This window comes from Protomyctophum bolini (assembly GCF_963924005.1).
Source record: "Protomyctophum bolini genome assembly, chromosome: 22".
NCBI lineage: Eukaryota > Metazoa > Chordata > Actinopteri > Myctophiformes > Myctophidae > Protomyctophum > Protomyctophum bolini.
The window spans coordinates 28,650,021-28,675,962 of NC_137883.1; the positions used below are offsets into that span (position 1 = coordinate 28,650,021).

The 25,942-nt window shown below is 41.5% G+C and overlaps 1 protein-coding gene across 4 annotated transcripts in view; it reads right to left on the reverse strand.

Moving 5' to 3' along the window:
- Positions 1–187: 187 nt before the first annotated feature.
- The window catches only part of LOC308310232 (AP2-associated protein kinase 1-like), a 40,002-nt gene continuing 14,247 nt past the window's right edge, over positions 188–25,942 (reverse strand). The window contains exons 11-20 of one of the 4 annotated variants that reach the window (XM_080756454.1): positions 24,672–24,802; positions 23,124–23,501; positions 22,314–22,468; positions 18,333–18,559; positions 18,156–18,245; positions 17,287–17,646; positions 16,369–16,476; positions 14,592–14,741; positions 13,148–13,261; positions 188–4,196 (exon numbers count right to left, since the gene is read on the reverse strand). In XM_080756454.1, the coding sequence (XP_080612580.1) occupies positions 3,466–4,196; positions 13,148–13,261; positions 14,592–14,741; positions 16,369–16,476; positions 17,287–17,646; positions 18,156–18,245; positions 18,333–18,559; positions 22,314–22,468; positions 23,124–23,501; positions 24,672–24,802 (2,444 nt within the window). In that variant the 3' untranslated portion in view covers positions 188–3,465. Of the gene's footprint in view, positions 4,197–5,677; positions 8,959–10,485; positions 12,490–13,147; positions 13,262–14,591; positions 14,742–16,368; positions 16,477–17,286; positions 17,647–18,155; positions 18,246–18,332; positions 18,560–22,313; positions 22,469–23,123; positions 23,502–24,671; positions 24,803–25,942 lie in introns of those variants that run through there. The other 3 variants (XM_080756456.1, XM_080756457.1, XM_080756455.1) reach the window with 3 other exon arrangements.

Below are 25,942 nucleotides of genomic sequence, written 5' to 3' on the forward strand. Positions count from 1 at the left end.
TCTATGAATAAATATAGTACAATTAATTATGGTAATTAAACTATATGAAACAGAGCAACTATAGTAAGATGAAGTTTTCTAAACTAGTTTTGCAGTGTTTTACCTCATTGCTAAAACACAAGTGAATATCAGCAATATTGTGGCTAGTAAGATGCCTAAGTAATGTTCCTCCAAAATAGAGAGCACCAAAGAACTATTGGATGAACTGATTGAGAAATCCTTATGAAACTATATAGAAACACAAACATTGCAGCTGACTGTATGTACTTAGTATAATCATTTCGGTTTAAAAAATTTCAATTTCTTTGCAAGGTAATTGAAATACATATTCTCATTATCACAGTCCATGTGGTTGATATCTGGTGAGAAATTGGTATGTTTTGCACCAATGGCCACTGAAATATAGTTTAAAGTTAGTATAATTAAAATAATCGCTGCTCATATTTTACAAGACTGAACAGTGACTCTCATCATCAAGGTTCTAATAACCACCCCACGGAACAAAGGTTATGATTAACTTAATATAAAAACATATTACACCTGGAAGCAGATGCAACACAGATATCCAAATATTATTTTGACATTGCTCTTACTTTGAGTTTCAGTCTCTTTATTTAATAGAAATTCTTTTAACAATTTAATAGTGTCATTATGTGACAGATGGAGACCAAATCAAAATCCTGTGGGCAGTGAGCTCATAGAGGCGTGTGTGAAAAATGCCAGAAGCAGGATTGGTGGCAGACAACTAAAGCAATAAAAATAAAACCCAGCCGTGATGCCATGGTTTAGCGAAATGCAGTTCTACTGAGCAAGGAGTGATGGGAGTCAAGAAGACCACAGCGTTCTATGCAAGTGGTCTTGCAACTGATTCTGAGTACTACCCATATACTGTAGACAATTTCTAAACAAAAAACTGCCCCTAGTCTAGTGATAATAGATCAATCACAAAAAACGCACGGAAAAGAGGAAGGCATCCCTAGAGCCACCTGGAGAAGAACGATAGAGCAGGAGATGAAGTCACAATTAAGGGCTGTCGTGGCAACAACTGGGGAACCGGGAATTTACGGGCCTAAGTAAGTACAGTCTGCCCCACTGGACCAGCCAGCTCCTAGACTTTCCCATGGTTACGATATGACAATATACAATCATGATTCATGATACCAGAGACAGGAAAATATCTAACTTAACGGTTTTATAATATGTTTTTGCACTTTAAAATGATATTCCTTACAGGAAGCATTTTCTACTTGTTCTGTAGGGCAGTGATACTCAACCTCAGGCCCGCGGGACCATTGTGACTGGCCCACCAATGAAAATCTAAAAAAAAGAAGAAAAAAAAATCTGGAAAATGAAATAAAAATAAATAAATCTGAATGAAGTTATCTTTAATTACATTATTATAAGTAATACTATTAGAGTTGTACTATTACTCGAACGAAAATAAAAGCATGCAAATGAAAGACATATACTGTGTATCCCTATTCCCTGACATAATTTTATAGCTAAACGGACAGAATTCTATTTTATTTGAATGATGAAACCCAGCTGCCATTAATAGTTGGAAATGGAAATTGCGGAAATTGTAATTGCGGAAATTGCGGAAATGGTGGAAATGGAAATTGCGGAAATTGCGGAAATGCGGAAATGGAAATTGCGGAAATGGTAATTGTGGAAATTGCGGAAATGGTGGAAATGGAAATTGCGAAAATTGCGGAAATGGAAATTGAGGAAATTGCGGAAATTGCGGAAATTGCTCTTCACTTATAGCTATCTATTTTCAGGTAGATTGTTTTATTTTACTCAGTCAGCCATATCACTACTCATTTTTTTCATGAAAAAGGTCATAGCTGGGTAATCTATTTTCAGGCAAATTGTGTTTATTGTATTTTATTTTACTCAGCCATAACAATTTATTTTCTGTTAACCAACTTGCTGGCTGGCAGGCAGGCAGACAGCTACTCATAGACAGGCAGACAGACAGACAGCTACTCATGGAGAATTGGACAGGCAGGCAGTCAGACAGCTACTCATAGACAGGCAGACAGACAGCTACTCATGGAGAATTGGACAGGCAGGCAGACAGCTACTCATGGACAATTGGACAGGCAGGAAGGCAGACAGCTACTCATAGACAGACAGACAGCTACTCATGGACAATTGGACAGGCAGGAAGGCAGACAGCTACTCATAGACAGGCAGACAGACAGCTACTCATGGACAATTAGGCAGGCAGGCAGACAGCTACTCATAGACAGGCAGACAGACAGCTACTCATGGACAATTAGGCAGGCAGGCAGGCAGGCAGACAGACAGCTACTCATAGACAGGCAGGCAGACAGCTACTCATAGACAGGCAGACAGTAAGACAGCTACTCATTGACAGACAGACAGACAGACAGACAGACAGACAGACAGACAGGCAGGCAGGCAGGCAGGCAGGCAGGCAAAGAGCTACTCATGTTATGTTATTATGTTATTATAACAGCTACTCATGTTATGTGCAATAATTTGTGCAGTTATGGAAACAGCTCTTTGTGTTTATGCAAGAAAATGTAACACATTTATTTATTTACATATTGTGTGCATGCACATTGTACTTTGATACATTTTGCGAAAATAAAGCAATTGAAAGAGAGAAGTTATCAAGTATCATTAATGTCGTAATTTTATCTACTGGCCCCTTGCCATTTTTGTAATGTGGCCCACAGGTAAATCTATTTGAGTATCCCTGCTGTAGGGTGTAAACAAACATGGGGCAAATATACTGATTGAGTGACAATACACAGGTTGTTTAAAACTAAATGTTCACTTTTGTTTTATTTGAATTACAGTATATTTGAGTTTAAACTGAACTGTGTGTTCCAAAACAGATCTTTGTTCTTAGCATTGTGATCTCATGAGGATTGACAATCAGTCTGACATCAGGCAAAAATATTGTAAACACAAAATATTGAGTTTAGAAAAAGCTGTGGAAGGAATTATCTTCCAGCATTCAATAAACTGCTGAACACTATTTGTAACGACGGCATGACAGCTAGCATTCTAAAATGATGAACCATCAAGACCATCTTAAATGCCGTTCCATGATCATGAATAGCATGACTCCTTATAAAGTGCTGTAATGGTGCACTAATGTGTTCAGTCTGAAGCTAGACAATTCAGACAGCTGAGGTAGAACAAGTTCATTACATGAGTTAATTACTGTATATGCTTAAAGAGAACAAGACGACTATAATACTGGACTCCTCAGAAGTAAACCTGTAAAATAATAATTGAAGGGTGTCTATGGTAACTCTCGAGTTGGGTGTCATACCTCTCTTGTAAGCACTTTTCAAGTGAAAATTGGGACGCGATGCATAACAGTTACGTAATTATCCAGCATGTTCACCCTGCAGGTCCATTTGGTTACATTTGCACACTCACAGAATTAAATGAACACACTGATTTGGGGGCACGTTGGGGGTGTTAAGGCTTGCCTTGAGAGCATCTTGGTTGAAAGGGTGCTCCAGTGAAGGGGTCTACCACCACCAGCGCTCCTCCCCCTATGGTCCAGGAGTGCAGAGGACCCACTGCTACTGAGCCGATGGCTGCCTGCCGTCCAATACTGGAGACCACACGGTGTGCCGCCACTGGCTGCTGGAGCAGAGGCGTCTCTGGGTATTGCAAATACGCGGGAGGGGCCCGACTGGCGGTGCAACGCTGAGAAGTAGCAAGAGCCAACGTGGAGCGCGGGAGGCCTCTTTCACCGGGATGATTCTGGCACGGTGGCCATGCGTCGTGCACAGACTGTGACGGCTGAATGTCTGCAACACTGGCTATGGCAGATGCCAGTCTCCTCCCAAAAGGTGCCTGAAGGAAAACATCTACTGGCTCGTTGGGTTCACGGGAGACTGCAGGGGAGCTGGTGAAAGTGGTGACCACTTTCCCGTTGTTGCCTTTTCCTGGCACTTTGAAAGGAGCCAGTTGGAAGACATCAGAGATGGCTTGGTTGTTTGCAGGGGGGTGTTGGGGTAGCTGCTCGGCCTTGAATGGCATTGCATGAGACCGTTGAGACGTGCTCTCATCTGATGATATTCCACATTGGGCCTCGGCCCTTTGCTCACTCTTCTGCCCATAGTTCTCCGTAGCGGTCTGCATAGAAGCCATAGCCCCGGCTGCAGGAATGATGCTACAACTATTAGGCTCCATCTGCAGTTCTGTAGGGAAAAAGAGACATATCATTTTTATTATCATTAGGGCTTTGATGATCTAAACATGATGGCCGCAGTTGTGGTGCTTATGCATGCACGCACAGACACAGACACAGACACACACACACACACACACACACACACACACACACACACACACACACACACACACTATTGTAGGCTGCTTCATGTGGACCAACAGATGCTGATAGAAAAGATATGCACATAAAAATGTTAAATATACAGATAAAAGGAATTTCAAGCAACATCAACACTGGTGTGCCCTAACAGATGTGTGGAAATGTATTTCCAGGGGGAAAAAACTAACTTTACAGCATACAGGCTTTATCCCACACAGCTCAACATGTCTGACACCCAAGCGCCCTCTTGAGGTGATCACATGTTGCAACATGTGCATTTATCAGACAACAAACATGTCAGACACCTTATCCACATCATCCCTCTATTAGGCATGTCATCATAGGTCAAAGTTTTCGAAACCTTTAAAAAAAATAGCAAAATTTGCGAATCATAATGTAGACTGACAACGTCATACAGCTAAGTATAAAATAGAGCTCATTTAAGAGTCCTTTCATACTTTAGATTAAGATTGCAGACACATGCTGGGATGGAACATAACATTGGAAGTAGCCTCCTTAGATCAGTGGTTCCCAAGCAGTGTGCCCTGACACTGGTGTGCCGTGATTATTGTCATGATGTTTACTCCTATCCGCGTGTGTCTGTGATTCTGGAGCTAATCACACAAACCACTGGACTGATCAGCACCAAATGTTTTGTGCATTAAGTAGCCTGGCATGGCCAGTCTAATATCACTGCATAGATATTAGTCAGGCATCTTTGTGTTGAAGCTGCATTTCCAAGTGGCGGATTAAAATAAATGCCTCTGGTGATAAACCCGTCCCAATTATGCATACTGGTTACCGATTGGTGCCCCACAACTTCAGGGGGAGCTAAATCCAATCACAACCAACCAGACTTATCTGCTCAGGGCTATTTATATATATATTGCATAGGCAGATTTGCCTTTGTTTCCAGGCTACCATGGAAGACACTCAAACCATTTTTTTTAAAATAGGCCTAATGGTTCTATACCAGCCTGTAACTCTTGAACCGTAAGTCATGCTTCAAATGCTAAAAGTATGCCGTATCACTCATTCCCCAATACGGAGGCATTCGTGAGTCGTGACCAGTCTGGTTTGATGTAATCTTCCAAAGATTCAATAGATTCCTGAATTATTTTGTTAATGTCGTTTGTCAACTTTCATTTGACATAACAAATAATAAAAGTTTACAGAGGTATAATAGAGCAATACTAGAGGCTATACTTTGCAAGGATATGAATACATGTGTCCCTTGAGATTTTGTCTTGCCCTTTGGGCATAGAAGTTTGAAAACCACTGGCCTAGATGACAGGCAAAGAGGAATGATGGGGCCAATGTCTGCTCCTACCTGGTACGTACATTACTGTTATCTGCTGTCCACGTGGCCCCATCGCTGTACTGTAGCTCTGGGACACGGTCACATACAGCGGTAACATCCAGAATAGGTGGGGGTGATAATGGTATGTTTACAGCATATGGCTACTCAGAGGCCAGCCGAGAAGAGGGTCAAGTCTGTATGTCTGTCTGTGTGTGTCTGTCTCTCTGTCTGTGCAAAACACTGGACTGATCATTTTGCTGCTTAGATTTTATTATGGAATTAAAGGAGGTCAGACTGAAACCTTGCCCAGATTTCATACATAGTCATAGACTGATGTCACCGGCTGGCCATTAAGTTCGAGATCGACACTGAATTACATAATATTTAATCTGAAGGTTCCTATCCTATTTGTCTGTTGCAAAACAGTAAAACAGTGTGGCAAAATTATATTCTGCTATGAAACAACTGTTTTGTTTTTGGACAGCTTGTACAGAATTTAACACAGAAAAAGCAGATTAGGAATGCGGGGCGAGCGTGCATGTGTGTACACTACAGTATGTTTGTGTGTGATCATCCGTGATATGATGACAATGTTTACCTTTAGCTTTAACACAAGGGGAAAAAAAAGTATGACAATTAATACTCACAGTACGTTAACATTCACATTTGTATTTTATTTGCCATCCCTTTTTAATTTCTTTTTTTATTCATCTCACAAAAATAGAAGGAGCACACAATATCACAGCTTGGACGCAGGTTTGGGTGCCATACAGATTTTTTTTTTTCTCGAAACACTCATAAGTATCAGGTAATTGACAGCTTTTTACTTTTGGCAAAACAACGGGGAAACATAAGGGGCTTCTTTTATACATAAGGACTATTCTTCCTGCTTGGCATAACCTCCAGAACAGCACATTTGTGCCTACAGGGTTTAAGCTTAAAGCCCAATTTAGACTTCTTTGTGCGATGGTATCACATGCCTGAAAATAGCAAATCTACAACCTAATAATGCGTTGACGCGATGCATTGCCAAAGCTTGTAGATCGGCTATTTCCAGGCGAGCGTCACCAACATACGGCGGAGTACTAAGGGTTTGCATAGGTTCAAACAGTAACTGCAAATGACTGGGCTGTACAGTGGAAGGGATTGGGAGGCAGAATAATGAGAACAGCCTTCCGTTGCACACACATCTTTTTATCTACATAAGCCTGAGAAACAGTTGCTTTTGAAAATAACAATTATAGCTTTTGGCATGCAGTTTAGATGTGTTATACATTTATTTTGGATTGTTTTTGGGTGAGATCTACCCCAAATACTCCCTCCTCTCCTCCTATAGTGGTTATTGCCATCCATAAAATTACAGTTTTCATTCCACGTACACCACGTCAGAATGTAATACGGGACGATGTAGTAAAACGGTGAATAACTCTTGTTAGAGTTTAAAAACAACATTAAGGGTATTTCACTTTAGACCCCAGACAGTTTTTAAGATACTTGATTCAGTAATTAGATATTTGATATAGGAAGGGGGCGGGGCAGCTAAAATGAATATCAAATATCTAATTACTGAATCAAGCAACTTACAAAACTGTCTGGGGTGTTCACATACGCCTGAGTAGACGATACATTTTTTAAGTGAAATATCCCTTTAACCATAGACCCTGTGGCAATTAATCCTTATGGAAACAAATAGTAATTATTTAGTATGATTTATATTTTAATTCCTTCTCGAATTCTGAAATAGAGAACTTCACACACATCTGACACAAAAACAATCACAATTTAAATTGTTATTTAACACATCAAAATGTGCAAACAGTTCAAATTGCTTGGAGATTTACACTTCCCAAAGCAACTGCAGATGGGGGGGAAACATTTTTTACCAAAAAAAGAAAATAATAATAATAAAATGCAACGACATTGGATTTGATGCCTTGCAATCCTTGCTTTTAACTTTACTGCAGATGAGGCAGATTTTTATTTAATTTCTTGCAGTTCAACTTAAGGCTGCAGTCCTATACTATACTATACGATATTATAGTAGAATTGTTATTTCCTTACTCTCTGCTTCAGTGAGGGACCATTGTGAATGACTCCCCCGCTCTCGTAAGCAACGTTTTCAAAGGCAATGCTGCCCTTGAAGACTGTACCATGCTTAGCATGAGAGCCTCACAAGTTGTATCAGTAACACAAGTTGTCTGGGTCAGTCAACTTTAGTACACAGTCAAATCCAATATATCTCTGCAAGTGTACAGATGGGACCCAAATGGGCCCATAAGGGTACACATACTTCCAAACAACATTAAGACTGGAGCTCTATAAAGCCAATATGTCAAATTCTCAGAGATTGTGATGCAACTTACTACCTGAGAGAATTTCGAGGGCCTGTGCTTTCAAAGAATGATTTAAATGTCAATGTCACATTGTTGCCGTATTTGCAGCAAAGGACAACACAAGTAGGATACTGTAAAACACATCCGACAACTGGCAACTACTCCATACATACTTATCATATTCATAACACTGTACACAAACACTCATTAACATAACATTCAACAACACTGTCATGCTTTTTGATATGGGTTCTGTGATTGCTAAAAACCAGTAAAGGAAAGCATAGGCTTACAAAGCACAATTTCAGCAAACTTGTAGTTTTTGCCACTGTAGAACAATGACAACGAAATTAATCTAGCTACCAGGCTGAGCTCCCGTTGCGCAGTAAACAATCAAATGTTTCTTTACAAATAAAAACTTCCAGCTGTCTACATAATAGTAGCTGTAAACCAACATGACAGGGGCTCGTTTATTTCCACAAAATAATTAGAGATAAAACACAAAACCTAATCTCCAAATTTAGGCAAAGACTAGGATTGTCAACTGTATACTTTGCTGTTCTGAGTTGGTATGATATGGGGGAAGAAAAAACTAATCTTAAACACACAATTTCACAAGGAGGAATAAGATATAGAATTCTTCAATAAGTCTTCAATGATAATATTATCATAATTTTTATTATAGACTAATATGTATTTCATACATTCATTCTCTAACACTCTATTTATATTAACATTTATTAACAGGAAACTATGAATTTATTTATATTATATATAGATTTTTTTCATTTTCATCACTTTGCCCACAAGTAAACCTTTATGACAGACAAAACAGACAATGACTTTATACTGTATGTACACGAGAATAACCAATCATATGGTCAATGGATCAGAGCCTGCAGGGACTGCAGATAGATATTTACATTATCTCAGAGTAAACAAATGACAGGAATGTAGGATGCACACTGTGGAATGGCTGTGCAAGAAGGTGCAGTCTAAAAGGGGGATGATATAATGGTACTAGATGAAATTAACCCATTTAGGCCCGACGTCGAAATTAAAAGAATGTCTTCTAAATTCTGACAGTTTTCTGAAACACCTATGTTTCTAGGCCTATATCACTCAATATTTCATGTCAAGGACCGCCGACCCATCTCAAAATATGTTGTTCCGGGAGAACCCCAGAAGCAAAGATTTGAGTTAAAATCGCTCGCTCTGAAAGAATATTCCAAGGTTTGTGCCACATTTTCACGATTTTTCAAAAATAGCAGACCTACAAGCTCGTAGCGCTGCACTCAGTGTGGCGCTATGAGTTTGTAGATCTGCTATTTTTCAATAGTTGAAGTTTTAAATAATGCTTAAATGCCCAGAATGGGTTAAGACGCTTCTATTATATTTTGTCTACCGACTTAGTGCCAAAGGATGCCGACCTGATGGTCTAGTGTTGGGCAGTAACTTATTAGTAATATATTAGGGTAATATTACTACTTTCCCCAGTAACAAGTAGTGTAATGAATTACAATACAATTTGACAAAACAGTGATTACTGTATATTAAATAAGGTACTAATCTGCATAAATTACTCTCTATATATATTATAGTAACATAACAAGTAACTAATTACTTTTGAAACCAAGTAATAAGTAATGTTATATTATTACCAAATAAGTAAAAGAGTAACTTATTACACTTCCTGAGTAACTTGCCCAACACCGTCATATGACAGATAATTAATTGTAACATGTTCCTATCAGGCTGTTGGCTATTCATAGCATTTCCATGACACTGCATGCATTTCCAACCAATATGCAGTGTTGGGGAAGTTACTTTGAAAGCGTAGCTTGTAAAGCTACAAGTAGCTCACCATGGCAGTAGCTTGATCAAGCTACATAGCTACCCCTGGAGAAATGTAGCTTGTAAAGCTACAGCTACATAGGAAAAGTAGCTCAGCTACTTTTTATTTTTCAGCGTTAAATTGAGAATGTACATGCGGGAGACCCCTCCTCCCCTCTGGGAGACCCCTCCTCCCCTCTGGGAGACCCCTGCTCCCCTCTGGGAGACCCCTCCCACCCTGCTCCCCTCTGGGAGACCCCTCCTCCCCCTACTCCCCTCTGGGAGACCCCTCCTCACCCTGCTCCCCTCTGGGAGACCCCTCCTCCCCCTGCTCCCCTCTGGGAGACCCCTCCTCCCACCCTACTCCCATCTGGGAGACCCCTCCTCCCCCTGCTCCCCTCTGGGAGACCCCTCCCACCCTGCTCCCCTCTGGGAGACCCCTCCTCACCCTGCTCTCCTCTGGGAGACCCCTCCCACCCTGCTCCCCTCTGGGAGACCCCTCCCACCACCCTGCTCCCCTCTGGGAGACCCCTCCCACCCTGCTCCCCTCTGGGAGACCCCTCCTCACCCTGCTCTCCTCTGGGAGACCCCCCCACCCTGCTCCCCTCTGGGAGACCCCTCCTCCCCTCTGGGAGACCCCTGCTCCCCTCTGGGAGACCCCTGCTCCCCTCTGGGAGACCCACAATTGTAGCTTGTAACTTGAGTAGCTAAGCTACAAAAAATGACCCAAAAAGTAGCTGAGCTACTTGACGAGGTACACGAATATGAATGTAGCTAAAATACCACAAGCTACAGCAAAATGTAGCTAAGCTACATAGCTCAGCTACATGTAGCTTAATACTCCCCAACACTGCCAATATGGTGCATTGTTATAAACTCTACTAAATGACTGGTTGTCATTTAATAACAAAATTAGACAGTAGTGCTCGTCTAACAATATTGGCTGTGTGCTGACATAATAGAAATTCAATTCAAGCTCTAAGTCGCAGCGGCTAAATGTAATTGTAATGTACAGGTCCAAAAGGATTAGGATTTGATGAGTATTTGTTACGCTTTTTTTTTTAACATTTTTATTGCCAAACCCTCCCCTCTTAAAGGGCAGGTGGTAATTCACTTGATTAATTCTGCATTCCCTCAAACTATTTATATGCAGCTTATCCCTACAACCTTTCAAGCAGAGGATGGTCTTGTCCTCTGTGTTAATCACTCATTTCTACTAGTCTGGTGGGAGTAGAGCATGATTTATACTCAGTGGTGTGATGGCGTCCTGTGTCAAAAATAGCCGATCTACAAGATGGCAATGCACTGCGCATCGTAACCCATTGTGAGCTTGTAGATCAGCAATAGTCGGCACGGGACGCCTTTGTACGACGCGAGGCAGGTGGTGTTCCGTTTTTAGGTTATCAATATTTAACTGAACGACGGCATACTATTATTCTTTTCAGTCTTACTTATGGTATGTTTAAGTTGTCTACGATATTTGATCCATCTTATTAAGTAAAGTCAATAACAATATAGAGTAAGATACAAACAGCAGCCCTGACAGACACAACATGTACACTGCCGTGCAAATTAAGCCAGTTGAAAAACATTTGCTACAGCTGGAGACCAACAGATATCTTTACTTTTCTATGGTTGAATGGTTCCAAGTTTTACCTAATTAATTGATGATGTGCAAATTATTCATTGGAAAACCAAATTTCTTTTTTAAAGCAAAAAGGTGTCAAATCTATGTACATGACAATAATTACAACCACATCTAACTATGCCTAGCCTAGTACATCGCAACAGTGATATTCTTCTAGTTTGCGGTTAGCCACTACGCAATGACGATGAGACGGCTGGATCCCAGCCTTGATTTAGAGAAGGTAATGAAATGGTTAGTCTTAGTAAAAGGATGATATTAGTGCATTGGCCACACTTTTGCCATAGGAGCGAATACTTTACGTACAGAGGTTTTAAAGAGAGGATGTGAGCACGAAGGGGTGGGATAGGTGGGTGATGAAGAGAAGCCAGATGCAAGATTTGTAGAAAGGGTAGGAATGGAAAAAAAGCACTCAAAGAGGATTGTGACAATTCTACTGCAGGAATTGTTATGAGGGTATTAGCCAGGGGTTGCAAGTAGGCCTGTCACAATTATTACATAATCGCCAGATCGCAATTATTTTTGAATCATCAGAATCGTTTCCATTAATCTGTAGAAATTATTATTATTAACTTTTCACAAAAGTGCGATTTGTTGGATCGCCATTTCCACTATTTCACATTTTAATTTTCATAACATAATATACATTATTAAATATATGGCTTGGTTTTGGCTATTCTTTGTATATTTAACTTATTTGTCATATCTGCCCTGTACAATCTTTCTTTACAAAGACTAAAAGTCAAAACGTAGAAATGTAATTTCTAGTATTTATATGATCCAAAGTTTCAATGCCAAAAACGGAAATTAAAATTATTGTCATTTGTGTGTGTGATGGTATGATGGTGACAGCCCTAGTTGCAACAAGGTAGTTATGAGAACAGTGTTGATTGCTGTTATGCTAATGCCAGTCTATAGATCCAAAGTTACAGCTTCTATAGCGCCATCTACAGGTCGATGAGCTGGTCCACCAGCAGCAGGGAACGGGCCAAGCTGGGGAGGCTGGACTCAGAGCCACCACTGTTACTGCGCGAGTGGCCTCCTGAAACTGGCCGGAGGACAGAAGGGAAGGCAGGAAATATTCAGGCAAACAGAGGACGGAAAGCAGACGAGCGAGAGGCACAACAACAAGCAACAAAGGGTTGGAAGGAGGGAGAGAGAGAGAGAGAAAGACAGAGAAAGGAAAAGGCAAGAAATGTCTATTTACATCTAATGGCCTCAAACCACCGTTAACCCATTTTGACCAGTGAGATCAGATTAGAAAAATGTCTTCTACATCCTGACAGTTTTCAGAAAAAGCTATGTTTCTATGTCAGTCGTTCTCCGATTTTTCAAAAATAGCAGACCTACAAGCTCGTAGTGCGCCACTCGGTGGCGCGCTATGAGCTTGTAGATCTGCTATTTTTCAATAGCTAAATCATAACATAATGCTAACACCAAAAAGGGGTTCCCGCCCAAAAATGGGTTAATTAAATCTCAGGGGAAGAAAAGATTTTTAATAATGTACAGTGGAATTATAATTAACGATTGTGCAACTACCTGAAATCCAACGTGTCCCTAACAGATAAATTGGTTTATAGTTCCGTCTATTCACAACACACACACACACAATCGGAAATTTAAATATTGATGCAAATCTAAGATTGGAAAAGAAAAACGAAATCTAAACAGCCTACCTGTAGTTCTGTGAGGCTGTCAAGACTTACCTTGGGAAGCAGAGTTCTTTCGCCCTGTGACTGGGATGGGATCGAATTCATCCTCTGTGCTTGCCTCTACACTGGTCTGCTGGGGCTCCAATTCTGAGATCAGGAGAGAGGCGTCTGCAGTGGATTTAACCAGAAAATAAGACTTAGAACCACGGTAAGGTGATGACAGACATTAGATGACTTTAGATGGCACAAGTGAGGCAATGATTTCATTGCCTGAAGTACATGTTTTCAAAGTGGGGGCACAGGGGGGCTGCCAGGGGAGCTACTGTAGTTGTAAAGTAGAGGAAGGAAGAAAGAAAGAAATATATATATATACTGAATACTTTTACATTTTTTATATATAATTTGTCTCAATTCAAATTCACTGCATAAGATTAATGTACAGTTTAACCTGGCGTCCCTATTTTTGGGCATGTCATTGTTAATATATATTTTTAAAAGAACATACAAGCTCACAAGACGTTGCAATGCGATGCACTGAGATGCATAGTGAAGTGTTGTGAGCTTGTAGATTGCTATATTAGCTCATTTCTTTAAGCCATTTCACAATAGGGGAGCCACAGCTAGAGGCAAGGGATATTTGGGAACCCATGCAGGCGCTAAAGCTTTACAGATGGTTCCGCTGTGGTAAATTCCTTATAAGTGGAAGCAACTGCTCCCCGACTGCTGTTAAATTAATGGCAGCCATCCTAATAGTTAGGATCGGAAATGCAGAGGAGAAATTCTACGTACCGTACGCCAGCCAAGTGGCGTACATTATGTCTCGAGGCCAGGATGAGATGTCAAAGAATGTGTTTTTAAAAAACGCAGAAATCTATCTAGTATGATGAATTCCTGTTCTGTTCTTTAACTACATAGAAGTGTCTATTTGTATGTCTCTAAATGTTTTGATGAATTGAACAATGTGGACCCTGTTGTAAACAAGTGTAATGCTTAATTGGGTCGTCCACTCACAGTTAACAGTCTTTGTAGTGAGTTTGTGCTTGAAATGTACTGTAATTCTACAAACTGTTAATAAATATTTCAATCAATCAATCAAAAAGCCAATGGCCATGGCTCATTTGAATAAAGGCCAAAACATATATTTCGTTGTTATACAGTAGCAACCGCATCAGGCCTAAGGCCTGACTCACACCTTCGCATCTAGCATACAACATTGATGCATGTTACATGTATGAAAGGGTTTGTTTACATCTTGCCCCAATGCATTTCCAATGGAAGTCACATGGTTTGACACGACATTTTTGTTGTACGGTTTTTGGCTGCGTTTCGACTGCCCCCCTCCCCCTCATACAACGCAAATGTTGTGTCAAACCATGTGACTTCCATTGGAAATGCATTGCGAGCTTGCATCAGTCAATAAGTCTCATGCCTCAGCTATACATCAATCTGTTGTGCACGTGTGAGTCAGGCCTAAGGGTGCACGTGGTTAAGGAATTACCTGCTAGTGGCGGGGCGGGGTCTCCGGACAACAGGCTGAAATCATCCAAAGCGCAGGCAGCAGAGGAGGTGACGTTGCTCCCTGCTGGCAGGGCCGGCTGGCAGGAGATCAGAGAGCCGTCTAGAAGAGAGTCCTCTGCATTCAGTTGATCTGAGACGGAAAAGACAAGAAGCACAAAGAGGACACGTGTAGATCTGTGATTCTCAACCGTTTTCATTTCAAGAACCCTGGGTTTGATATGCATTCTGCAACGGACCCCCATTTGAAACATTTGTTTTAATCTCTGGGACCACAATTTACACTGCAAAATCCTCAGTGTTTATATAACTCGGAAAGTATCCAAATGGACCCTTATGGGTCCACTTAATTCCCTTTTGAACCCTCTCAGAGTTACCCCTGGTGGTCCCTGGACCCTATGTCGAGAAATGGTGTTTTAAATTCATCTTTCTGTTTTTGTTAGATGTGTTCATGTAGGTGGAACATCACAAAATATGAAATATTTTAATATAAATAGTACAAGTGCAAATTACATTGATCTGACAGAAATCTGTCAGACCTACATCTGAAAATCAATAACTTACTGCCATCTAGAGGTAACTGTCAGCATTGCAAGATCACAGGCCAACCACCCCTAGCACCTTTGGTTACACACGACATATTGTACCAATACCACTTTAATAGTAAAGCTTCTTCTAATAATTACTTAAATTATGACACAGAGGAAGAAAACAAAGTCTAGTAAAGTTCTATAAGAGGGGAAGATTAATTATTGTGGGGTCAGACAAACATTGCAAGCACATTGCAAAGCACATTGCAAGTCAATGTGTGAGGCCATAACATTTGCATTTGTCCAACATCCAATGTATATTATGGCATGAGTAACCAAATATTCACACATAATCTGTTATATAATATGTGACGGCCAATAAAAACGACACTGCACATTGTCAGTCTGTCTCTAGTATTTTATTTTCCATAAACGTGCCTGTCTGCATGAGCTATGGTGCAATAATACACTTTCTCCTGTAAAGTGTGAAGCTGGAGGATGACCAGCTAGTTATCAGAAGCTGCAAAATATGATTTTTCCACACCATCATCATACCCGACTTCCGCAACGTGCCAAGCTCTGCACACCAATACGCCTGTTACTTAGCTCAAGTTGTACAAATTCCACAGCTCTGTCATACTTCCAAACCCACCATGTGACATGTCTGTTGGCAATAAGCATTACTGCCCTCAGACTAGAGGTCATTGAGTAAAACCATGGGAATTGGGAAATCTTAACTTGAACAAGGACCTTACAATTTTAACAATACCTGGCTTTGTGTGTGGCGCCATTCACCACTAAAACAGCATAGGTTCATTTTATCACACTTTTAGCATTTTAAAGTAGTGTTTTAGGTATGTTGAATAGCCAACTTCTGCGCCAGATATTCACTGACATAAAAATTATATATTTAATTACATTTTAAGCCTCTGCCTACATGAAATGTGCTGCTTAGTGTGTGCATGTGTGTCAGCTGTTTCCATAATGTTCTATGGAGTGACTCAGTGGCACACTGTAGGCCGGGCCATATGCTTTTTTAGTCAACCCGTCAGCATCCAATTATGGCCGGAGGATTAATCAGCGAAGCCCTATATACTTCCCCCGAACGACAGATTTGTTGTGCTATTTTCATAAACTATGGACATTTTTACGTGGATATTCCGCATATAAATGACATAATCAAAATAGTGACGCTAGGTTGACTGTGGTTAAATACAGAAACAACATTACCTTTTGTAGGCTCTTCCACAGCACCAGCAAAGGGGTCAGCCAGTGACAAAAGGTCAGCGAGCAAAAGTGAAGACGTGTCTGGAGATTTGAGTCCTTCAATCAGCTTCCCTAAGGGCCAGGATGGAAAAAATATAGGGAAACAAAATAATTAAATCCTGTCCATTGAAAATCGTGTTTTCCAATCCGTCTCTGTTGTGAGAACCTGGGAACATATAAGACGGGCGCTCTGTAAACACAGAACACTTCTAACAAAGGTATATTAGAATCTGAAAGAAACAACTATATTTTCTACAAACGTAACAATGTTATTTGGGCTGTTCTTGGCCACAGCGTCTTGGGTATACAATGAGTACAATAGGGGGGCGCTCAGTACGCAGCCCTGGGAGGCTCCAGTGTTTAGGGTGAGGGCAGCAGAGGTGTGCTTGCTCACCCTGACCACCCTGAAGTCCAGTACACAGTCCCAGGTCTGCCAGCTTGCTGGCCAACCTGGTGGGGACTATGGTGTTAAAGCCAGAGCTGAAATCAATGAATAGCGAACTGTCAATTCCCCTCATTGTTGTTGTCAAGGTGGGATCATGTACAACCTGGGAGATGGCGTTGTCAGTGCTTCTATTCGAGCGGAAAGCAAACTATAGTGGGTCTAAAATGATAGGGAGAAAGGAGCAGATTTACTAGCCTCTCAAAGCACTTTATGACCACTGAGGTCAGCGCTACTGGGTGGTAGTCATTTAGGCCAGCTTGGGAGGAATTCTTGTGTAACAATACACCGGAATAATGGTGGACCTCTTGAAGCACGTAGGGCTGGGAGTGGGGACCACAGACTGAATATGTCATGTACTGAATAAGTCATATACTTTACATGCATTTTCTTTACATGCAATGCATGAATTGCTTTCCATCAAAGACAGTGATTTGTACCTGGTGTGTCTGAGAGTTCACTGAAGGGATCCGGAACAACCAACAGTGAGGCTCCTGTGTCCACATCGATGAGGGAGGGTCCTGTGTCCACATCGATGAGGGAGGGTCCTGTGTTCACGTCGATGAGGGAGGGTCCTGTGTCCACATCGATGAGGGAGGGTCCTGTGTCCACGTCGATGAGGGAGGGTCCTGTGTCCACATCGATGAGGGAGGGTCCTGTGTCCACATCGATGAGGGAGGGTCCTGTGTCCACATCGATGAGGGAGGGTCCTGTGTCCACATCGATGAGGGAGGGTCCTGTGTCCACATCGATGAGGGAGCCTCCCATGTCCATGTCAATAAGGGCAGATGGCCGTTCAACTGGAAAGCAGTGATTAATATCATACTTAGTTGAGTGCGGGTGTGGCACATCGGAAATAGCTGATCTACAAGCACACGTGTGCACGTGGCACAACATTCTGTGAGCTTGTAGATGTGCTATTTTCTGTGTGCAACACTGGCATGCAAGTACATATCAGGCTTAAGTATAAATGAAACGATTTTCTGTCTGAACAAGAACGTTAATATTGTGGCCATAAAGCGGGATTTCAGTCAATAAATTAAATGCTTTGCAATCCTCTAGTGATGCCTGAAATTTTTACTGGCAATGTTGTATCACAATTTGCTGCATAAATATAATCCAACATTGTCATTGCATGTACACAAAAGTGTGATTTCTGGTCTAGGGGGGGGGGTGGGGGGGTGGGCGGGTGCCGGCTGAAAACAGGCGGTGGATCCTATTGGTTCTCCAATCTGAGCACCCGCCCCCCTATCTATCCCACTGTGAGGCAAGTTGTGCAATATTAAAGGGACTGTTATGTTAAACTCACCAGTTTGCTGGACAGTTTCTCCAGGAGGAAACGACTGCAGGCCCGGTATCAACTCCTCAGAGGATGTTTTGTCAGTTTCGGAAGGCTTGTCTGTTCAATAAAAAAAAGTCTAAGTTGAATACTGTTCATCAAATGGACTAAATAAATAAATTTAAATCTTTCATTTTAATCTCGTACCGTCAGCCTTTTTGTCAGAATCACTGACAAGCAGTTGGCCTGCAGCGAGGCCAGAGAAGTTGTCGTCACCAAAGGGATCCCAGGCAGGCTGTGTTGGGGTGTCGGTAGCAGGTGCAGGTACAGGTGCAGGTACAGTGCTGCTCACAGCTGTGCCGTCATCCTGCTCGACATCACACACAGCAGGCTGAGCAGGCTGGATTATATTTGGAGGAACTCCACTGAGTGGCCTAGAGAAAGAAAAACCCAGGAAATGACAACTGGGCAGTGTACAAATATATAATATATACTTTACTACCGGAATATACTTTTTTACATGACTGTGTAAAAATATATGAATACATTTTAAAGGTATTATGACATTATTTTTAACATAATTTTAACAACATTAAAAGTCTTGGCCATGGTCCTTCAAACGTGTCTAAAAAGTTTGAACTTTTTTTGAACACTCCAGTATTTCTTGCCAGGAGTTTTTGTGTGTATGTAATATGCATCCTGAGAAGGCATAGAAAAACACATTATTTTAGCCTGTAGATGTCGGTAATTCCCCCTTTCCTGTCAATCACTACCCAGCTCCGCCCCCCCCACCCCTCAAGCCCTCCATACCTCTCCGCCCCCCTCAGAGAAAGGGACTGTTCTTTTATTCCTTTACAACAGGGGTAACCAACCCGGGGTTCGCGATCTACCAGTCGATCGCGGGAACGTTTCCAGTCGATCGCGAAGTGTTAGACCCATTGGAATAATGTCAGTGCCGCTCGTCACATGCAAATTAATTTTGAGCAGAGCGCTGTGGCTCTGAGTTTGAGAATAGACCCCATCGTCCAAGGGTGTGTGTGCGTGTGTGGTGGGAGGGGTGGTATCTTAGCAACACTGAATGACCTGTCCCATTGGTCGTGTGCTCGTATCATGAGCCAATGGCTGCAGCTCTGAGCTTCCCAGACCCAGGTTCACATACTTCACTACACAAGCCGTAAAGCGAACTGACAGGTACCATATTAGCAGCTGTGAGCGCTCTTCTCTTCTCGTGAAGAAAGCAGGACAGAGTTGTCAAATAAATCCCGCCGTCATTCATACTGTATTTATTCTCCGACCCGACATTAAAATACGGAACAACGTGCGTTCATTACGGGGCTCGTGACAGGCTGCAGACACAGATAGATAGATAGCGCCGCTGCTCCTTCAGTTTTCGTTGTTCGTTGTTATAATATTTTTTATTATTGGGATTTGATCATTGATGCAAATTCTAAACATATGGATGCAGCTGCAGAAGTTGTGTTGCTTAAAGGAATGCATAGTTGCGTTCTCCTCAACTGCTGCGCACTGTGCGTAGCAACAACAAAAATATAAAAATGAGAAAAATATACTGAATATACCAGTCTGCAATGCAAACTAATAGGCGAGTGCACTCCAGGGCATATGCAAAGGGAAAGAATGACTTCCGTCCGTGACAATAATCAATGCTACAGTTTGAATTCTGTACACATGCACACATAGAGCAAAAAATATGATAAATATGAAATATGAAAACTTGTTGAAGTACAATGCATGAGTCAAGTAGCTGCTTTTGTATCAAACCCTTTCCTCTTTACTGAGCCTACTGTCATTGAACTGCTGTCCGATAAAATGCAGGATGTGTTTGCATTAACTTCAGATATTTAAATGGAGATTATTGGATTAGTAAGTGACTGTCACCTGCAGGTCAGAGCTAAAGAGAAGGAATTTTGGTCTCTTGTGTGCAGAGAAGTATCCCCTGATTGTGTCGTGTGCACTGAAGCTGCATGCCTACTTTGGTTGCACGTACTTATGTGAAATGGCCTTTTCACAAATGAAAATAATAAAATCCAAGTTTAGAACTCGTATGACTGACTCACATCTTAATGACACCCTCAGACTGGCAATCACTAAATATGAACCAGATTTCAAAACGCTTGCAGATAAAGTGCAGTCACAGCAGTCTCATTAAAGGTGGGCTGACCCTGAGAGTATGTCACCATATCTGTGCAAATATATATGGTCATGTTATGCCTATGTCATTTGAACATCTGCCAATGTGAATATTCATTGAAATGAGAAACAAAATATTTCTAATACTAATTATTTCTAATTTGTCTTAATATTATTTGACATTGATAATATAACTTACTATAAGTATTTATTCTAATTTAAGCTTTAGTCTTTGTGTGGATGTGTGCACATGCATTGAGCCTGTCAGAAATAGCAAAAAAACAAGTGTTTTTTCTAACACGTTTTAGTGGTAGATCTTGGCTTACAATTGGGAATAAAAAGGGCTCTTGGGCTTGAAAAGGTTGGTTACCACTGCTTTACAAGTTCACAGCATCTCAGCCATAGCAACGCTGCCAGTGCCAACGCACGCAGCTTCTTCTCCTTTTATAACTATTTGTTTATAGTTTATATAAAATGTTATTTATAATAAGACTATCACTGCATGTATGTACTGAGGGGATGGACAACAACATGTATTCTCTGCTGCAAAAGGAGAGGAGACTGGAGCAACACGGACATTTAGAGCCTTTTATTAAGGTGCTGAGTATACAAAACGACTAACGTTTCGACCTTGCGGTCTTCATCAGAGTCCACTCTGATGAACGCGCCTATGAAACTCCTGCAATATCTCACCCCACGACCACGTCGACATAAACTTGTGTAATGTCATCGATATCATACTCAATGACTATAGCCTATCATTATTCGCCATACTTTTAACGTGGATTATATCACACGAGCGTTGGCTGCGTTGCTATTCCACTGTATCGCATTACAAGAACAATAATGAGCACATGCAATCTACAACAGCTGGTGCACGCCACGAATCAAAGATTAATAATAGTCAAACACACAGCTAATGCGGGTAGTGGCAGTGATTGACTATAAATTAAAAGTAGGCTACCATGAAGCACTTCGGAGTGCTGCAGGCGATTGATTTTTTATTGTGAGTCCACTCAAATAGTACTGCACAACAATTTAACACAAATCATTGCAGTATAAATACTTATAGTTGGGATTGGGACACGAATGCTTGGTATTGCTCCTGGGTTCATAAAAAGTTTGGTTGCAAATCCACTCTGAACTGAGTCCGAGATTTGAAAAACGTTCTGGGGTGAAATGATGTGCGCACACCAAGAGTCGCTTCTTTGACAACTTGGTTGGAATATCACCATCAAAAATAAAATTCATCCACCTAGAGCGTGAATCTTCATCTAGGCCAGTTGGTGGAAAGTGCAAGGACTTGTGTTGATTGACACAGCCAACAACGGAGCAGATTGCTTTTTCTCTAGAAGCCATTATTATTATTATTATACTGAAACAAAGTCGCGGTCAGAATGAGGAAGAAGAGAGTAGAGACCTCAGGTGAGGGGAGGAGAGGGGCGGGTAGTAGAATTGGTAGGTAGGGAGCAGAGGAGAGGGGGCGGAGGTTTAGCGGTACATTACGTAGGCCTCCGTCGTCCAACCCACGAGTCATATTTGCATAATTATTCACAAAAGTCCAGACAGCAGAGAATACACGGAATGTTCAAATTTAGTTTTTTTTTTGGTGAAATTGATGTCAAGAAAAGCCAAAAAACACAAAATATCTACAAAAATGTGTTTTAAATGTCACAATCCCTTTAACCCATTCTGAACGGGAACCCATTTTGGTGTTTAGCATCATGTTATGCTTTAGCTATTGAAAAATAGCAGATCTACAAGCTCATAGCGCGCCACCGAGTGGCGCGCTATGAGCTTGTAGGTCTGCTATTTTTTGAAAAATTCTAAGAACGACTGACATTTTTAGAATCTGATCTCAGGTCAGAATGGGTTCATCAGACCAGTGTGTGTCCAGTGGAAACCTCGTATGAATCTGATCTCAGGTCAGAATGGGTTAACCACTTTGGATGGATATCACAAATTTAGACTTTGATAACCAAAATGACAGTGATCTAAAATAACTTGTGGTGATCTTGCACCACCGACTGTGTTACTCACTGACTGAGGGAAGCATCTCCAGCGGCTCCCTGCGTTTGTTGCGCAGCGGACTCATTCCCTGGAGCTGCAAACACAGCACTCTGCGTGTCATCACTAGGCGTGCGCCTGTGGCCACCGACTTCAGCGGTCTTTGGGGAAGCAGGTGGACTCTGGCTCTGATTGAGGAGGAGCAGCATTGTGTTAACAAAGAACAAATCATTAGTGAATATGCCATGCACTTTGAATAAGTGATTCTCACACCGGAGTGCCTGGGGATCGGTCTCTAGCTGAGCGATGGGTTTTTAGAGACCGACGTGTGAGTCTAACACTGGAGTGCCTGGGGATCCGTCTCTAGCTGAGCGAAGGGTTTTTAGAGACTGATGATGTGTGAGTCTAGGATGGCTGGTGCTTGCACATCAATGTGTTATTTTCCTCCACCTTTCTCACAGTGAGTGTTTTCAGATAAAAAGGCGTATGCCATGACTAAAACCTCACAGTCATGACAAACAATCAACTGTTTTGGAGGAAGGAAAACACGTGCACAGAAGCAAGAAGAACCATAAAGGAACAACCATAAAGATGTCAGGTGTACTACTGTAATTAGATTACTGATTGGAACTGTTCTCAATAATTAGGTAATTGGCTAATAAAAAACAAGGCAGTGCACTTACAATAATGACAACGTGATAATGAAAGTATTGATAAAGACAAGCAATTTAGTCAATGCTTTCAATAAAAGGATGTAAATGCTATAATAATGGGTGGAAATGCGGAGGGTAATTTTAGGCAGTGTTTGACGCTGCAGGTTCAGACATGAGCAGGTCAAGTTACCGTCTTCTCCGTCTGAGCTGTTTTTTGGCTTATCTCGGTGGAGCAGGACTGGACGCGGGCATGTGATGGCTGGTCAACCTGCTGCTGGGGAGCAGGTTGCTGCTGGACCGCAGAGGTCTGACCAGAGGCATGTTTGATGGGAGAAGGCTGGGCAGTTGGCTGCTGAGCGTTGCCAGCCCCCTTACGACGAGCTGGGCGTTGGGGTGGCGCTGGGCTTGATGGAGTCTGGATGGGCACAGCGCTGGCCACAGAGGGCGAGGTAACCACCTGCTGGGCAGTGGGCTGTGCTTGTGGCGGGGCATCAGACTTGGCAACGGACGACACTCCTCCGCCGGGGGTCGCGTTCTCTGCTCCTGTCGTTGCTACTGGCTGCCCTGCCTATCAAACCGGGACGGACAACGGAATCTGTAGTCACTAAACCATGATCATACCGGATCTATCACAAGCTGTTTTTACACACCAAAACTCAAGATGGTAACAATGGTGCAGTTTTCCCTTTATCGTTTTCCCTTTATCGAAATTTCTTGCAGATATAAAAGCACTCCGGTTTTTGTTTTTATGGTCTACTACTGCAGCCAGTATTTTAATTTACAAAAATTTATAATAATAACATATCGATCATTATCCAGAAATTCCCCTAATTGTCATGGCATGATGGAAGGGACTTCTTGACCTTCATCAGTTATTTATTGCACTTTACTGTGATTGTGATACTATAAACTGTGAATACTCTAGCACTTTTTTATATTATATACCTTCTCTTATTGCAATTTGCACTTCTCTTGTGATACTCTTGTGACTTGTACTTTGCTGCTACTGTGTATTGTCTTTGTGTATTGTCTGTCTGTTTTTAAAAGCGTTGATGTATGTACAAATGCACTTTTGCCCAAGACAAATTTCCCCTCATAAATTGTCACATTTCTACCTACAGCTTCAATTAAATCTGTTCTCCCATAATATACAGTCAATTTAAATCTTTGATTGCAGACTTACCCCCAAGTGTCTGCAACTGTTTTTTAAACATACGTGCTACATCACGCGATGAGGAAATGTTGCTGTTCTCGTTTATTGTTTTGAAATGTGCAATCTTGTATTATGTGTATCTCGACGACACTGCAAATGAGGGTGACCTCAATGTCTTTCGAGAATAAATAAAGGTTTGAATGGGGAAAAAAAAGAAAACATATACAATTACATGCACATGCAAACTGACGTACTGTGACATTTCCTTTTGTCTGCCTGTGAAGTGCTCTGATTTTTAACCCATTTTGGGCGGGAACCCCTTTTGGTGTTAGCAATATGTTATGCTTTAGCTATTGAAAAATAGCAGATCTACAAGCCCATAGCGCCCCACTCGGTGGCACACTATGAGCTTGTAGATCTGCTATTTTTGAAAAATTGAAGAACGACTGACATAGAAACATAGCTTTTTCAGAAAACTGTCAGGATGTAGAAGACATTTTTAGAATCTGATCTCAGGTCAAAATGACATTCTAAGCAATGAATTTAGCTTAGTCCTTATGTAGATTATGTGGGCATAGAGTATACCTGCTTCTGTTGTGCCACCATTTGACTGGGAGGGGTTTGTGACTGAATGACTTTGGCTTGAGGCAAAGCTGGGGCCTGTGTCTTCTGTGTTTGGACAGCTGCAGCTGGCTGAAACAGGTCCAAACTAACTCCTATGGAGGAGATAAAAAAAAAGAAAGACAATGAATGTATTTTTTTCATGCAAAATAAGAGTATCAATGCAAGGAAGCTGCATTCAGCAGAGCACAAATAAAAATGCCCTAAAAAATTTAAATTACATTTCAACCTCTTACACCATGGTGTAAGAGGTTGAGGTATGGTGTTGCACGTGCTCAGTTGCCCTCTAGGCCGCACATGAAGCCTGTGTGCGGCCTAATTGGCTGCATGGCCAATTAATTAAACACTATGTCCTTTTTTGGGAAACACTGTCAAACACAACAACATAGAAATGCACAACCTAGACTAGAGCACAGCAATACCTGTCCTCATTGCGCACGTAAGGCCTCCTGCATGAATACACAAACCTGTTTCCCTAAAGCCTCTTTAGCCTACACACACCTGTCGACATGTGGCAGTACTAAAAACTAGGGATGCACCGAAAGGGAAATTCTTGGCCGAAACCGAATACCGAATATAGGAAACAGTTGGCCGAAAACCGAATACCGAATAGCCGAATACATCTTTGTTGTAAAGCTACCTGATTATGGCAAAAGACATGATTATGGATTTTTATAATCGATTCATCGGGCGATTATTTAAACGATGAATCAGATTATGGCACCTTTTTGCAATTACCTTTAAAAAAATGCTTCACGTTATTGTAGGCATGTTGTAACTAACAATAAAGACAATACAAATGAATACTCCTTCAAAATTAATATTTTACCCAGTTTTTTATACAATTTGATTTGCCATTCCTTGTACTTGTAATGATACTGTTATCTGTAATGTTGACCGTGTATAGCTGACTGTCTTTTTTTCCATTTATATCTCTGGGACCCCAATTTATTTTTTATTTCTATTGTAAAATCAATGTAAATTTTGAGAGTCTTATTTGGTTCCATTTTTGCACTCTGTTACAGAACCTTAGGGTCCACTTGGTTTACTTTCTAACTATCTAGCTCTAGCTGGAACTCCCACTATGAGAACCACTGTCCTACACACAGTCTGTGTGGGCACGCACACACGCGCGCGCGCACACACACACACACACACACACACACACACACACACACACACACAATGGCACGCTAGCTGATGGGGGGGAAAACGTTCTTATTTAGCAGCCATAT